Below are 14,442 nucleotides of genomic sequence, written 5' to 3'. Positions count from 1 at the left end.
ACTTGCGAATGTGGAAACGCACCTCTGCCACCAAACCACTGGACGACATAACCGAGCATCCGCCTTGCTTGCTCTGCCTACAACCTCCTCCTACCCGTCTCGCCTGCTTCCCGTGCCTGTAACGATGTGTCCTCCCTAGCAAATCAGATTTTGACTTACCTTAAAATAATCCTCCGCCTCCACCTGCCCTGGCTGGTAGCTGGCTTCGCCCCCCGCCGCCATTACCGGGACAGCGGGCGCGCGGGGGACTACGGCTCCCGGCAGCCCTCGCGGCGCGGCCCTTCCCGCGGAGCTAAGATGGCGGCCGCCGCGGAGCGCGTGCCTGGCGGGGCGCCGGCGGGATACACGGGTGAGGGGGGCGCGGCGCCTCGGGGGGCGCCGGGGCCGGGCCGGGCCGGGCCGGGCCGCTGGAGGGGGGGCTCTAACCAGTGCGTCGCCCACAGCGCTGGCGGTGAAGTTCGGGCCGCGGCAGCGCTCGCCCCACTGCCTCCTGGTGAAGGAGCACCGGGTGCGGGAAGGGGCCGGCGCCRCGCACCCGCCTCGCCGCACCCTCTTCGTGCTCAACGTGCCCCCGTACTGCGGCCGGGTGAGTGGGGCCGCCGGGGAGGGAGGGGGCGGCAAAAGGGACGGAGGGGCCGCCGCAGGGCTTGGGCTGGCGGTGGAAGCAGTGGGAAAGCGTGTCCGTCCGTCCCCCCGCCCCGGGGCTGTCTGTCCTCCTGGGGCTCTGCCCCCCCCCCCCGGCCTGTCCCTTGAGGTGTCAATCCGTCCTGTGCCCCCTCCCACCTTTCTTGGGTGTCTGCCCCCCTCTCGAGGTTTGTGGGGCCCCCACACCCCTCCCCGGGGCTGTGTCCCCTCAGGTTTCTGGCCCTCGAAGCGCTCTCGGTGCTGGTGCTCCTCAGAAGGTTCCCCGGGGTGAGCTAACAGGCCAGAGCCCAGCGGCGGCTCTGCCGTGCCGTGGGCAGGTCCCGCTCCGGGGCAAGGGCTGGACGAGCTGAACGGGCTGCGGAGGATGCGTCCGCATAGCTGGTAGGTAACGTGCTGCCAGGTGGGAGCAGTGGGCAAAGGGGCCTGGGGGTTTTGTCAGAGGGCCCCCTAATGCCTTCTGCAGGTGTGAAGGTACGGAAAGAGATCAGTCTTGCTTTACTGTTTTTTTTTTTTTGTTTTTTTTTTTTTTTTTTTTTTTTTGGTCCTTTAATGTCTGTACGAAGGAATCTTTGTCTAAGCTGTTCTTTAGTTGTGGGCCTGTTCAGTCTGTGGACATCCGTGATAAGCCAGAAATAGGAGAGAAAACAGAAGAACTCAAGTCCAAATTCTTCAACCGCCAAACCACAAAGGTAAAGCTTGGGGGGAAGGGGCTGATGCTTTAGTAGTGAGAATGGGAAGAGATGTCAAGTGTTGGATGGTGCTGTTTGGAGCACAAGATGTGGGAAGATCATTTTGAGGGATTAGCTGGTATGATTACCTAAGTTTATGTTATATATATGTGTGTGTTGTGTGTGTGTGTGTGTTTGTTTTTTGGTTTGTTTTTGTTTTTTTGCTGTTCCAGTGTAATCTGTGGCTTGATTTAATTAATTTGTTGTACTGCAACTCTTGCAGTGTCATCAGGTCCCTAGATGTATCTGATTGACCTGAGGGCCCCTTTCTTTTAGGGTTTCCGAGTAGCATATGTGGTGTTCAGGAGCCCAGCTGGTGTCCAGGCRGCCAAAGCCCTGTCACAGAGAGGTCCCTTGCTGATATCAACAGAGAGTCATCCTGTGAAAACTGGTATTAGCAGTAAGTCGCTCCTAGCTATTTCCTTGTTAAGCAGGGCAGGGGAAAGCAATACCTGTCCTTTCATGAATCCTACCCCATGTATCTCACCAAATTAATTCCCACTACTTTGTACTGAGACTGAGATGGGAGACACCCAGTGTTTCGTTGTTCTTTTCTTAGTCTTAAGGTAATTATCTCGTTCTGCTGAAAATTGTGGAATGTGGTCCTGTGCCCCTATGGAGGGAAAGGCTTACTTGGTATGATGGAGGGGCAGTTTTTCCCCTTATCTATTCGGTATTGTGTAGAGAAGCTGGCTGTGGCTTGCCCTTGAGGACAGGAGCCAGGCTCATTAACAGGCACAAGGCATTTGTCAAGATGATAGGACTTCAGACGTGACTGCTTTGCAGGAACGCAGCTGTGAATGTTGGGCTTGAGGATACTCCAGTCTTGCTTGGGGACAGTTGCAAGCTCTTCGCACTGCTTAGCTGTTTACTGGCCATGGCCTGGGCCACAAGYCAGTTGTTCATGAATCAGTTTGGTGGGGAGGCTGAAGGTGCATGGAAATGGGAACTGTCTCTATAGCAGTTTCCCTTAGAACTTGCTTCTAACAGAGGTTACTGTGGACTTCTGTCCTCTTTGTCTCAGAGTGGATCGCCAGCTATGCAGCTTCAGTGGTGGATCGTGAAGAACTGAAGGCTGAGGTGGATGCCTTCATGCAAGACTATGACAAACAGATAGCAGAGGTGAGGCCGGGCTGGGGAAGGAACCCAGCAAAGCAGTTTTGGGGGCAAAAGGAAGAGAGAGGATCTGTCACACAGGTGTCTTGTAACACCTGATGCTTCTCCCAGGGCTCACAGAAGTACCACAAATACAGTCGGTTCTGTCTGGCGTGTGATATTGTGACTGAGCCGTGAGCGCTTGGTCCTGTGCGTGGTCCCAGGTCCTCCGACCTGTGCTGTCCTTCAAATCTTGTGCAGAAGCAAGAGCTGTAACTGTGTGTGTGTGTGTGTGTGTGTGTGTGTGTGTGTGTAAGGGGGACTATGGGGGAATTAAGCACTTGGCAGCACGTTTCCATTCAACCTCTCCCTTTTGTATTTATAGGAAGAAGCCAAAGCAGCAGCGGAGGAAGGTGTTCCAGATGAGGAGGGCTGGGTGAAGGTAACACGGAAGGGCCGGAAGCCTGGCCTGCCCAGGACAGAGGCTGCCAACCTGCGCGTGCTAGAGAGGGAGAGGCGGAAAAGGGCCCGCAAAGAGTTGCTCAACTTTTATGCCTGGCAACATCGTGAGACCAAGAGAGAGCGTGAGTGCCTCTGTCTCCTCTTACCCCTTCCCCTGTCTCTTGTCTTTCATGTTGTGGCCCTAAGAGCACCAGTTTTCTTTCAGTGGTCACTGTAGGTGACCAGTTGCTGTGTTGTGTCAATGGTCTCTCCATTTCTTGTGGGCTCCATGCCACCTCTTTGCCTAATAGGGGCTGTATAAATGTTTTGTGAGAGAGTTAGAAAAATGTGGCTTTCTAATAGGGATTTCTTCAGTCAGCACAGAAACAGCAATTGAATGGGAAAACTAACCTGTTCCCCTCCTCAAGAGGGAGCTGCAGCACTGCAAGAGATAAGTGGCTAGAGCCACAGCCTTGCTCTGAGCCCTGGCCCAAAAGAATCAACTCYGGGAAATGTGTGTCTGCATGTGTTGGGACTGAACCACTTCCCAGTGCGTACAGGGCTGTTGAGAGCAGCCAGGGTGAAGCTCCGTAGGGGGATAGAAATCTGCTCCTCTGTGTGACCTGCCCTCTTCCTCCTTCTGCCTGTTTCAGACATTGCCCAGCTGAGGAAGAAGTTTGAGGAGGACAAGCAGAGAATCGCGCTGATGCGAGCCCAGCGCAAGTTTCGGCCATACTAAACCGTGTCAGACCATTTCCTCAGCTGTCTGTGTTGGAGAGGGAGGGACAGGCGTATGGACTSCATGTGCCAAAGGGTTTCAAGGAACTGAGGCAGTTTCAGGTCGTCTCTGCCATTGCATCTGAGATGGGAAGTCCGAGCACCCACAGCTGAGGGAGCTGAGGCTTCATTCACACTTATATCTGTTCTCCTGGCCATACCTGCACTGCTGTTGTCCAGCCCTGAGGCACCACTTCCAGAATACATAGGCCAGAAGGGACTGAAGCCRTCCTTGTGACAAACTATCTTCCTGCTACCTAAGATCCTCCAGAATTCATGTAGCACAGCCTCTGCAGGGACAGGGAATGACTGAAGAACTGTAAATAAACTGCTGTTATGATCCCAAACCAYGGGAATGGTTCTCTCTCCCTGGCTCTGCTCTGAGACAGCTCCTTGTATGCTGCTTGTCCTTTGCACAGGTTAGGCTGATAACCACMGGTTATCTGAGGGTGGGGAAGTGTRAGCCTGGGATGTTGGGATGTTTCCTTATCAGTGWCCCAAGCAGAGTTCAGTGGTTTGAAACAGAGCACAGCCTTTCCCCCCAGCGTTTCCTTCCCWGGCAGCTCCCCTTTTGAATAGATCTTCCAAGTCCCTAGTCCTACCTCTGCAGATAGGTGTGACCTGGGCTGTGGGAGTTTCTGCTGCTCAGCATGTTCGTGAGAACAAGGCAAGATGGCAGCCTGGCTTTGGAGGGAGAAACCAGATTTCTTCCAAGGCTGTATTCCATTTAACCTGTTGCCAGTCTACAAGAGGCAGGTAAGGATAATGAAGGGCACATGCAGCTGTAGGCAATGCTTCTGCTACTGGCTACATAACATTGGTGCAATGTTGGGCCTTAAAGAYTGATCACCATACCACATTCTGTGACTGCATCTGCTGCAATCAGAAAAAATTAACTCCCCTACCCCCAGGCTTATACACACCTATCTCACTGCCTGTAGCCTCAATAAAGGGATGAACATCAATGCAAGAAGGAAATGATAAAGCTCACAGAGCTGTGTTAAAATGGATTGACCCTCCTGCAGAAAACAGACTAAAATGCAGCTTCTATGGCATGTGGGGAGTCCACCAGGCCTGCTTGCTTCAGCTGGCTTTGCATCAGTTTAGGAAGTAGATGGAAACTTAACACACAGCATCTGAAGCAGAATGCATATGGAATCACTGCCTCGCCTTCAGACTGCCATTTTAGCTGCTTGGGTGGGATCCCAAAAGAAGGTTCATTCTCCTATGCAGTCAAGGAAACATTATTAATATCGAGAGATCAATCTTTATTTAAAGGAACAGAAATCATCTCTACCAATTTTCCTATTGCTAATTAATCCTCCAGCCAAAGCAGCTGGGACAACTGCTACGCATACTCCAGGAGTTCTTTGAAATGGCCTTCCATGCCCAAGTGAGCWCTCTTTCAAGGTGGTTTAAAAAAGGCAGCAGCTCTGGTAGTAGAAAAAAGATGCCAACGCCTTCTGAGCTCAGGCATCCATGGACAGAAGCAGAACACTTAACTTTTTTTTTTTTCAGTGGGTCTGTTTCTGGGAGGAGACTGGCTGCACCATCCTCAGAGAGGAGCTGAGGAGGAGCCATGTACCTTGCAATACTACAGCTTTTGTCACTGCTGCTTCCACAAAGAATGCCTGTGCTTGTATTCCTGCTCTATTTCAGGATGCAGAAGTTAGGAAGGAACAAGTGGAAGGCCACTTCCCTCTGGGTGAGGGTTCCTGTGGGTTATCCCTTCACTCCCAGAGCTGGAAGGTCAGAAGGATTCTCTCACACTTTGATAACCGTACTGGACTGCTGCTGCTGCAGAGACCCAGTCTAGAGCCTGGCTCTGGTGTCCTGTGCTGTCAGGAAGTTGCTGATGACCCCAGACACCACCTCAGGCTCATTCAGGTGTACAAAATGGCTCCCAGGCACCTCTACTAGCTGGATGTGCTGGAAAAAAAAAAAAGGAGGGGGGAGTACAGAAGATGTGGACCAGGAAAGTATTCCCTCAGGCAAGCTGTGCTTATTGTGTGGCACTCACTGGAGCATGAAGCTACAGGAGACAATACAAAGATGGAATCTGAAAGAAGGGCTGGGCATTGTGTTGTCTCATATCTGCAAAAGGTGCAGATACCCATCTCATAAAGTGAGATTACAGTCCAGTGGAGTGAAGGAGGCAGAACAATGATGGGGAGCAGAAGAGGCGGGCCCAGAGGATAGTGTTGAGTGTGACTTTGGCAGCAGGGGCAAAGCTGGATTTTACTCCCTGTGTTGAGAGTTGGACTATTTAAGGCACATTCTCTAGTTGGGGGTATCCACCAAGTGAGCTGTTCTCTAGCAACTGCTCCCAATGCCCCATCGAGTGRAAATGCAAGGTTAGAGTTTACTCTCACCTCTTTCAGGACAGACTCGAATGCCTCCCGTAGTGGTTTCACAAAGGGATTTCTGCTGTCTAGCTTATGTGGAATCAGGAGTCCATCTTGTGCTCTGGAAAATTAAGAGTGAGGCTCAGCACAACGTACGATGATGTCCGTCTGTGTTGCTGTCCTGGCTAGGAAGAGCCTCTTCAAGATGTTGGGGGGGGGCACATGACACTAGACCTAACTCCTTTCTTCCAGGCTCATGAAGCTGTAAACCAGTGCCAGACTGGGGCTGCTTGTAAACAGCAGAGTTACAGGTTCATACATGGCAGTCAAAGGCACAGCTCAACTAAACAGCTATTATCTAATCAAGCCATCTTTTTAAAATCCTGGGTATCAGAGTGGAGACTAATTAAACACTAGTGCCCTTCCTACTGCCTCTAGGTTGGCTCTTTAACTTGTCTGAGCACATTGCTCCCCTCTGTCTCCACCCTGTTTTCTGGTCCTTTTTCCCTTCTAGCCAGCTTTTACACCTCTCCTCTGTTCCTTCCCCATGCTTTAAACAYGAATCCCAAGTTGTGCCCTGCACAGAGGGGAGGAAGGTACCAGGGCAGCTGTCTTTGAAAACCCAGCATTAGACCTCCTGCAGAGTTAAGATTGTAATGTTGCCTACTGCGCCATATGTGATGGAATAAGGTGACGTGCCAGACTCAAAGGGGAATACTTTGTATGGTCTAGCAGACCTACCCTCATGGTGATGTTGCTTCTCTCTGTTCTGGACACAGAGACTAATCCTTAAAATACACAGGTGAAGCCTTCTGTGGGTTAGGTAGATTTAAGAAGCCAAAATTGCACCTCATTTCTCAGTTCCAACATGTCTTCTCATTTCCCATGCAGTCTCTAACACTGCCGCATGGGCTAAAAGAAATGGAGCCCTGCATATCTTGCCCTCTAAGGAGAAGGGCAAAATGCAGASGAGGACAGAGAGAGCAAGCAACCTGACCCTGCTGGTGGGGCTCTCTGCAAGTCRCTGGCCATCTCCTCGCACAGCTCCTCCCTGCCCAGGGCACCAGAGAGATTCATGGCAGGAGCTGGGTCAGGACRGGGGCTCCAGCACTAGCAGGAGGATGTGGAGGCTGTGATGGCTTTAGCCATGCGTGTAGGCAAAGGGCTTCCAAAGCCTGCAGAAGCGGGCACGCTGGCTCACTGCAACTAGGGGAAGGGAGGCCCCAAGGCAAGGAAGTAGGAGTGGAGCTGCGAAGCGTCACATGCCTGCCAGGATCTTCCTTCTGTGGGAAGGGGGCATGAAAGAGCGACTCTGGGGAAGACAGGGCCGGCCAAGGCCTCGGCTGGCCTTACACCAGGGAGRTCCAGCCTGATAGTGCAGTGCCAGGCCGAGAGGAGGCTGTGTCGGCTCATCTGTGCTTGCTCCGGGAGCCTGCCCAGCTCAGCACAGTCAGGGGCTTGGGGAAATACCGCTGTTCTTGGAGGCCAAGAACCCAACCCAGGAGCTGGGTGGTTGCTGCACAGGAAGAGGTGGTGGAGGACTCCCTGCTAACCTTCATCCTCTTCACCCAGGGGGACTGCAAGGGCTGGCTTTGCTTGTGCTGCACTCACACGATGATGAGAACACGGTCCTGGATCTTCTGCAGGAGCTTCACACACTGCTCCACCGTGAGAGACTCTCGACTCTGCTGCAGGTGCAAAGGCAGGGAGAACAGCAAAGGTCAGGGACAGGAGCTGGGGCAGACGGATGTCCCTGACCCCTAGTACGCTAGTGGCTCTGAGTGCAGAAAGGGCTGATACCCCAAGGCTGCTTTGCTGGGACAGGATGCACTGCTCTCAAGAGTGGCTGGCTCTGCAATAGCTCCTCCTGCCCAGCTGCATTTCAGCRCTGCAAACGCTGCCTGCTGGGATACAGCACAAATAGGAATAATCTTACAGAGAGAAAGGCTTTAAATTTTTTTTTTTTTTGCTTGAAAAGAGACAAGTAAAACAGTCTGGCTTTCATGTTCTGGCAGTAGCACAGGTAGCACAAGCCCCACTTGTTGAAAAGTGGCACAAAATTATCAAATTATCAGCCGTGAGGACTTTGCTCTGCTCCCTCCCCTGCTCTTTATAAGGGTGATCTGTTTGAAAAGCTGACTTGGAGCTTCCATCCATSTGCTGCCTGAAGAGATATAACAGCAGGAAAATGTGGCCAGGAGGCCCTGGCACAGACAAACTGCTAAAAAGTTCAGTAATATTTTCCAGTGACTCTGTAAGCTGAGTCAGTTAATGATCAAGTGCGGGCTCTTTAACAGCAGCACTTAAAAGATGCGCGAGACTTAAGAAAGCAGTAAGYAAAAGGTTGGGTGGAGGCAGAGCCTGGGCTCAGTGAGTGGGCCTCAACTTTCGCTGTGTTTTTTGCAAGCTCAGGGCTCAGAGGCAGCAGAGGGCAAGTCAGAACAGCAATGCTCACCATATGGGCTCTCATGTCTCTGTTATACACCAGGCCTGGAATGAAACAAGAGAAGGTCTTTGCGTCTCATAGAAGGTTTTCATGCCTCTGCCTCCCCTCACCTTTGGGGTCAGCCCAACACCTTCTCAGACAAGAGGGAGGGGATGAATTCATGTTTCTCCTTTTTCAATTTCTTTCCTTCAGCCATTTTAGGACTTGAGCACCAACACCAGTTGGAGGGACTAGGGAGTTCTGCCTCCAGAAGTAATTGCTCCTATCCAGGCTGTACAAACTCGCAGCCAGGGCACCCTGTACCCTTTGAAAGACAATGGCTTTTGGCACTGCTCTCTTCCCACACCCAGCCTTGGGCCACTGCTGTGATCAGCCCTGTCCAAGCAGCACAGGCCCCTTACCAGCGGGTGTCACAGTCGCTCCTCGCTGCAGTAGGATTGCCCCCCCCTCTGCTGTCAGATGTCTGTTTGCTTCTAAGAGCCTGGGGGAGACATGGCAGAGAGGTTGTACTGCCGGAAAAGGGAGGAAGCAAAGCAAAAGTGGCACAGCAAGATGAAAGCAAGCTCTCAGGCTGCTTTGGAAAACAGCAGGAAGGTGGCAAGGGAAGCAAAAGGTCTTGCTTAGATTCCAGGGGAGAACTTGAAGTGGGCAGTATGGGGACACAGAATTTCCCCTTCTGCTTCATGCCACATGAAACTCCAGCCAGGGTGAGGGCTGACCAGGAATGAAGGGGACAGATGGGGTCCTACCTCTGCAGCGCTGCTTCGGGGCTACGCACTTTGGGAGGTTGCTGCTTCGCCTCCAGGCTCAGTAATCTGTCAATYGCCATCCGTTTTGATTTCAGCCATGCCTCAGTTTCCTTAAACAGAGGAACGCAGGACACTGAAGCGACCTCTCATTTCTATGTCATTTTACTCTTTCTCAGGGGCAGAAATTCACCCTCCAGCATCTTAACTGGTATCAGTTAAGGGTGTCATATTAAAAATGCCCATTTCTGGAGGCAAAGAAACAGCAATACAAGCAGGCAAGGCAGGAGCAGAAAACTAAACATTGCTGGGTAGGAAGTTATCAACCTTATGCTTGCAGCCTTTTCCCACCCTCTCCTACTTCATTTTTTATTTGAGGACAACTGTTCAAAATAACAGGGGAAGTTTGGTATCTTTTGTGTCTCTGACCCTAGGCATCTGTCCCCACTGCTGCCAACCAAAGTTCCAGCATCTGGTAGTGACAATGATAGTTTGGAAATGTAGCTTTATGTCCTGCCAAGAGAGGAAGAACAACAACAAAACAGAAAAAAAAATCCACCAATCTTGCACCCAGGTCACCAAACAAACTGTTGGCAAAAATACAATCTTGGCAAGGAGTTGCTCTGACAGCTATTCCAAYTCCCTTTGTACAAGGGCCTGGCATAGATGAGCAAATTTCAATGCTACGAGATTGCAGAATGCTGAGGACTACCAAGTGTCYTACAAGGGCTCTCTTCAAGCAGGGACCTACGCACAAAGTAGCAGACCTGTGCTTGACAAAAAGGAAGAGTGCTGGCAATTTTGTGCCCTGCCAGGGACCGGTCATATCCATGGGGTTTTTTTTTTTGTTTGTTTGTTTTTTAACAAATGGAGGGGGAAAGCCCAACCCATCTTTTTTTTTAATTTATTTAAAAAAAAAAAGTGGGGAAAGGGGAGGAGACATGAAATCTAACCTCTGGAGCTAGCAGAAAGCCAAGATTTTCCAGCAGGATCAGCTTATCCACCATCTCTGGATAAAGGAAACAGAACTGAGGAGAGAAGAAATATTATGAGTAGGAGAGAAAAGCTGAGAATTGAGTATTGTCTTCACTCTGCTGCACCAGACAGGGAAAAAAGAAAGGGCTTCCCCTTCCCTGAGATCCAAATCCCACACAGTCTGTCCCTTTATTCCTCTCCCTTTTGTTGTTCCAGCTGCAGAAAAAACAAACCCCACGAAGAGAAGATGCTCTTTACTCACCATTCCTGCCACAGATCCACCTGCAAAGGAAAGAAGGGTGCTCAGTTATGCACAGGACAATCTGTGGTGGTAGCAGCTCCCCTTCCCCACGGCCAGAGCTGCCTTAAAAGCACCAGTGCGTCTTGTACCAAGGGACAAAGCTACAGAGCAGAGCTCTCCCAGCAACGGGGACACAGGGCTATTCGCCAGCCAGACCCCMTGGGCTGCCCCAGCTCTCTCCTTCACAGGCAACACAGGCCAGGGAGGAGTTACTAGTTAAAACACTATAGTATGCAGGTACTGCAAGCTGTGAACAGAACAGCCCTGGCGAGCAAAATCCCAATCATGACAAAACCCAATCGTGTCCCAGGGACGAAGGGATGGAGTCTGGAATACTGGCTCCTCTCAGCAAGCTCTATGACCTACCAAGAAGGGCCTAGCCTCTCCCCGACACAGCAACAAAACCTAGAGCAGCAGAAAGGCCTGTGGCCAGCACTCCTGCCTTAGACCATCCCTTTCTGCACAGCACTGTTTCCTCGTGGTGGGAAGAGATACACAGGAGCAGTTCCCCTTGCTGGTACTACAAGGCCCTGAAAGGCACTTTAAACAAGGGTGCAAGTTTTTGAATTTCTCAGTCAGGAGCCTTGTATTTTATGTGACATAATAAATATTCCAACTGAGTTCCTAGAAGCATGTCTTGTAAGTTAGTTAATGACTCGTGTTTCCATGAATCTCACAGCTTACAAGGACAAGAGCTACTTACCCATACTGTGACCCATCAGAGTGAACCGTCTCCACTGTAAGGCTAAGTGGTAACAGATAAAAACAGACAGCACTGCATTAGAAGCCAGAGCAGCAGCAGCATGCTGCTTCTCCACCAATACAGGCCCCTACCCCCCGAAGGCCTTCTTCACTGCTTCATTTGTTTCCTAATCCAGAAATGAGGTGGTGAAGTAGGCCAGCTTTAAAGAAAAAGAACATCCACCACTTCATTTTCTTGGAAGTCAAGTCATGCAACTCTCAAGCTCTCTCCATATAGCAAACACACTACAGCCAATTCCCACTCATTGCCAGACACAAGACTGGCAAGAAGCAAAGRAGCCTGACCGCGCAGCGTGTGCATGAAGACAGGCACCTTGATAGAGCACCCTGTTGCAGGATGTTCTGAGAGAGACATACAGATGCAGAATCTGGTCTGCTGCCTTGGGGAAAGCGTGATTATTCCAAGTGAAAGATTTTTGCACCATTCAGCACATCAGGCTCTTCAGTCCATTTTTATGGCAACCCAAGAAGCTTATGGGAAAATACTGCTTCATCGATGCCACCTATGTGAAAAATGTCTCATTGAAAGAGGTATTTTACCCTCTAACAAGTTAAAAAGAAATCCTAGGGGATCTTTGTCTACTGAACGAGGAATACAAAACTGCCCATGGCACACACTCCCCCAAAATTAGCATGCAGATAAGCAGTCAGACTAGGAGTTACTAGCAGCCCAAGATATCTTCATTTTCAGATCTATTTGAATTATACTAAGGCAAGTGCCAAGCTGCAATCCCTGGAGAAACAGGCACTGGAAGAGTTTCCAACTTATACCTAGTGCTGGTCAGAGATTTCTGGCTGCTTACAAAACATCAGTCTGGCAGAACTGAGCTATTTAGCTGCATCCACCATTCCACCATCCACCATTCCACCATTACTGTTTCTCTGGACAGAAACTTTTTCTTCACAGGGTTTACTCTTTCTTCCTCTCACAAAATAGTGAGAAAGAGGGATGCTTATTCAGCCTGCAGTTGAAACATCAGGCCGGACAGAAGCAGAGGGGAACTGAGCCCTCTCCCAGCTSTGACTGCTGTCTGACATTCCAAGGAGCAAAAATGATATGGCACCTCCTGCTCAAACATCCCCTTGGAGATCMTTTCAACTGCTCACCTGCTGCCACACGGCGCACCTCACTCACGTAATCCAGGAAGTGGTAGAGCGAGCCTGCAGGTCGGTGAGACGACAGGCCATGGCCAGAAAAATCCACTGCCACGTAACGGTGGTCTGAAAGAGAGAGAGCATCAGGCACGTGGCCCTGCAGCACAGCACAGGGGCCTTTCCACTATGCCAAACCCACCTGTGGGCAGCAGTGGGATGAGCCTGTCAAAGGTGTTAGCATTGTCGAGCCAGCCATGCAAGCACAGCACGGGGTGCCCCTGTGGGGGACCCCAGGCCTTGGCTGCCACGTGGCCCCAGGGCACGGGAAACTTCAYCTCTGAGAACATGCCTAAAGCAGGGTGCTGCAAGCGACGTCCCCAGAGAGCCAAGTGCTCAGAGCAGGTCCCAGGGAGCTTGCGAATGGCCTAGAGCTCTGGAAAAAGTAATAGAGGTCTTCAGTAACTCGCCAGCCTTCTCTGGTTTTAATTAGCAGCTTGCTGATTTGCATTTCCCCATTCGACATCCCAAATTGCAGCCCCTGGCTCCCTGTCTGGGGACACCCCCTTCCCAGCACGTACTCGTGATGCTCCTAGCACAAAACCAGCTTTCCCTGCTCGGGAGGAGGCAGCCTCCTCTCTGCACCTCCGCAGCAGCCCCAAGCTGACACGCAGGAGATCTGGCAAGGGGAAAACAGACAGATTTCCCCCAGCCAGCTGCAGCAAAGCAGGCACCTGTCTCAGACTAGGCAGTGCCAGGAGCAAGGATGCCGTCTCCACCTCTGCCACCCTCTCCTCCGCCTTGACGACACGGGGTCGGCACCTCTGCGGGAGCAGCTGGCTGCGCACCTCGCTGCTGCCGCCCCCCGAGGACCCACGCGAGGCAGGGCCCATTGCCCGCAGCCCGCCGGGCCCCGCAGGTCACCGCTGCCCGAGCCCGGGGGGCACTCACGGGCCTGCCCGCCCCGCCGGGGCCTCGCCCAGGTCCCAGCTCAGCCCAGCCCGGGGCCTTCACTGCTGCCCAGCCACGGCCCGGCCGGGCCTCAGCCCCCCCGGGGGTGCCCCCACCCGGGCTGCCGGGCCGGGCCCGGGGAGCCCCCGACCCGGGGGCCGAGCAGGGCTGCGGGGCGCCGCGGAGCGGGACGAGTCGGGACGGGGCCGCCCAGAGCCGCAGCGCCTTGCCCGCCCCGGGCCTTTGCCCCGCGGTGCCCGTGCCCGGCCGGCGGGACAGGGCGCCCCCGGCCCCCTCCTACCGCTCGGTATTTTCGGGACAGCGGAGAAAGGCAGCGGGGCCCGGGAGGCGGCGACGGCCGGCGGGGAAGGAGGAGGAGGAAGAGGAGGAGGAAGAGGAGGAGGAAGAGGAGGAAGAGGAGGGGGAGGGACCCGGCACGGAGGCGCCCGGCGACAGGTGGCGGCGGCGGCGGAACTGCAGGGCGGAACCGGCCGCTGGGCGCCGCCGCCGCCGCCTCGCGCCGCCATTTTGGGCTCGGCGCTGCAGCGCGAAGACCTGGCACGGCCCGGCCGGGCATGGCCCGGCACGGCCCAGCACGGCATGGGCGGCGGTGCCTGCTGCGAGGCCTCCCGGCCTCTGCCCCAGCCGCCGGCCCTGACCCCCACCGCTCTCCTTGCCTAGCGGAGCAGTGCGTGAAGCTCGTGCAGCACATCCAGGAGCGCATGTGAGCGCTGCACCTGCAAAGCCAGCCCTGGCTGTCCCCCTGGGTGGAGGGGACGGAGGTTGGCAGGGACCACCACCACCACCCCCTCCTGGAGTGTCCTCCCTGGTGTAAGGMCAGCCGAGGCCTTGGCCGGCCCTGTCTTCCCCAGAGTCGCTCTTTCATGCCCCCTTCCCACAGAAGGAAGATCCTGGCAGGCATGTGACGCTTCGCAGCTCCACTCCTACTTCCTTGCCTTGGGGCCTCCCTTCCCCTAGTTGCAGCGAGCCAGCATGCCCGCTTCTGCAGGCTTTGGAAGCCCTTTGCCTACACGCATGGCTAAAGCCATCACAGCCTCCACATCCTCCTGCTAGTGCTGGAGCCCCTGTCCTGACCCAGCTCCTGCCATGAATCTCTCTGGTGCCCTGGGCAGGGAGG

General features: G+C 53.3%; 2 protein-coding genes across 3 annotated transcripts; one reads left to right on the top strand and one right to left on the bottom strand.

The window, feature by feature from the left end:
* The first annotated feature begins 256 nt into the window (after window positions 1–256).
* RRP7A (ribosomal RNA processing 7 homolog A) lies at window positions 257–4,033 on the top strand. The gene is made up of 7 exons (XM_085317999.1): window positions 257–349; window positions 444–586; window positions 1,209–1,334; window positions 1,650–1,773; window positions 2,398–2,495; window positions 2,854–3,052; window positions 3,563–4,033. The coding sequence occupies exons 1-7, from the start codon at window positions 298–300 to the stop codon at window positions 3,646–3,648; spliced, it is 828 nt and encodes a 275-aa protein (XP_085174125.1). The 5' UTR covers window positions 257–297; the 3' UTR covers window positions 3,649–4,033.
* Window positions 4,034–4,930: 897 nt separating this feature from the next.
* Window positions 4,931–13,682, bottom strand: SERHL2 (serine hydrolase like 2). Of its 2 annotated transcripts, none has more exons than XM_085317997.1 (12): window positions 13,606–13,682; window positions 12,556–12,789; window positions 12,369–12,482; window positions 11,203–11,244; window positions 10,461–10,480; window positions 10,177–10,251; window positions 9,227–9,336; window positions 8,879–8,958; window positions 8,487–8,521; window positions 7,643–7,719; window positions 6,059–6,152; window positions 4,931–5,615 (listed from the first exon to the last, which is right to left on the bottom strand). In XM_085317997.1, exons 2-12 carry the CDS (start codon window positions 12,701–12,703, stop codon window positions 5,499–5,501), a joined length of 912 nt encoding a protein of 303 aa, XP_085174123.1. In that variant the 5' UTR covers window positions 12,704–12,789; window positions 13,606–13,682; the 3' UTR covers window positions 4,931–5,498. The 2 variants fall into 2 exon arrangements, with proteins under 2 accessions (XP_085174123.1, XP_085174124.1); XM_085317998.1 differs by having other exon boundaries at window positions 7,643–7,716.
* Between the last annotated feature and the right edge of the window lie 760 nt (window positions 13,683–14,442).

Source organism: Rhea americana, unplaced genomic scaffold (genome assembly GCF_003343005.1).
Source record: "Rhea americana isolate MKP2758 unplaced genomic scaffold, rheAme1 scaffold_511, whole genome shotgun sequence".
Lineage (NCBI taxonomy): Eukaryota > Metazoa > Chordata > Aves > Rheiformes > Rheidae > Rhea > Rhea americana.
This window is presented reverse-complemented; position numbering and strand designations above follow the sequence as displayed.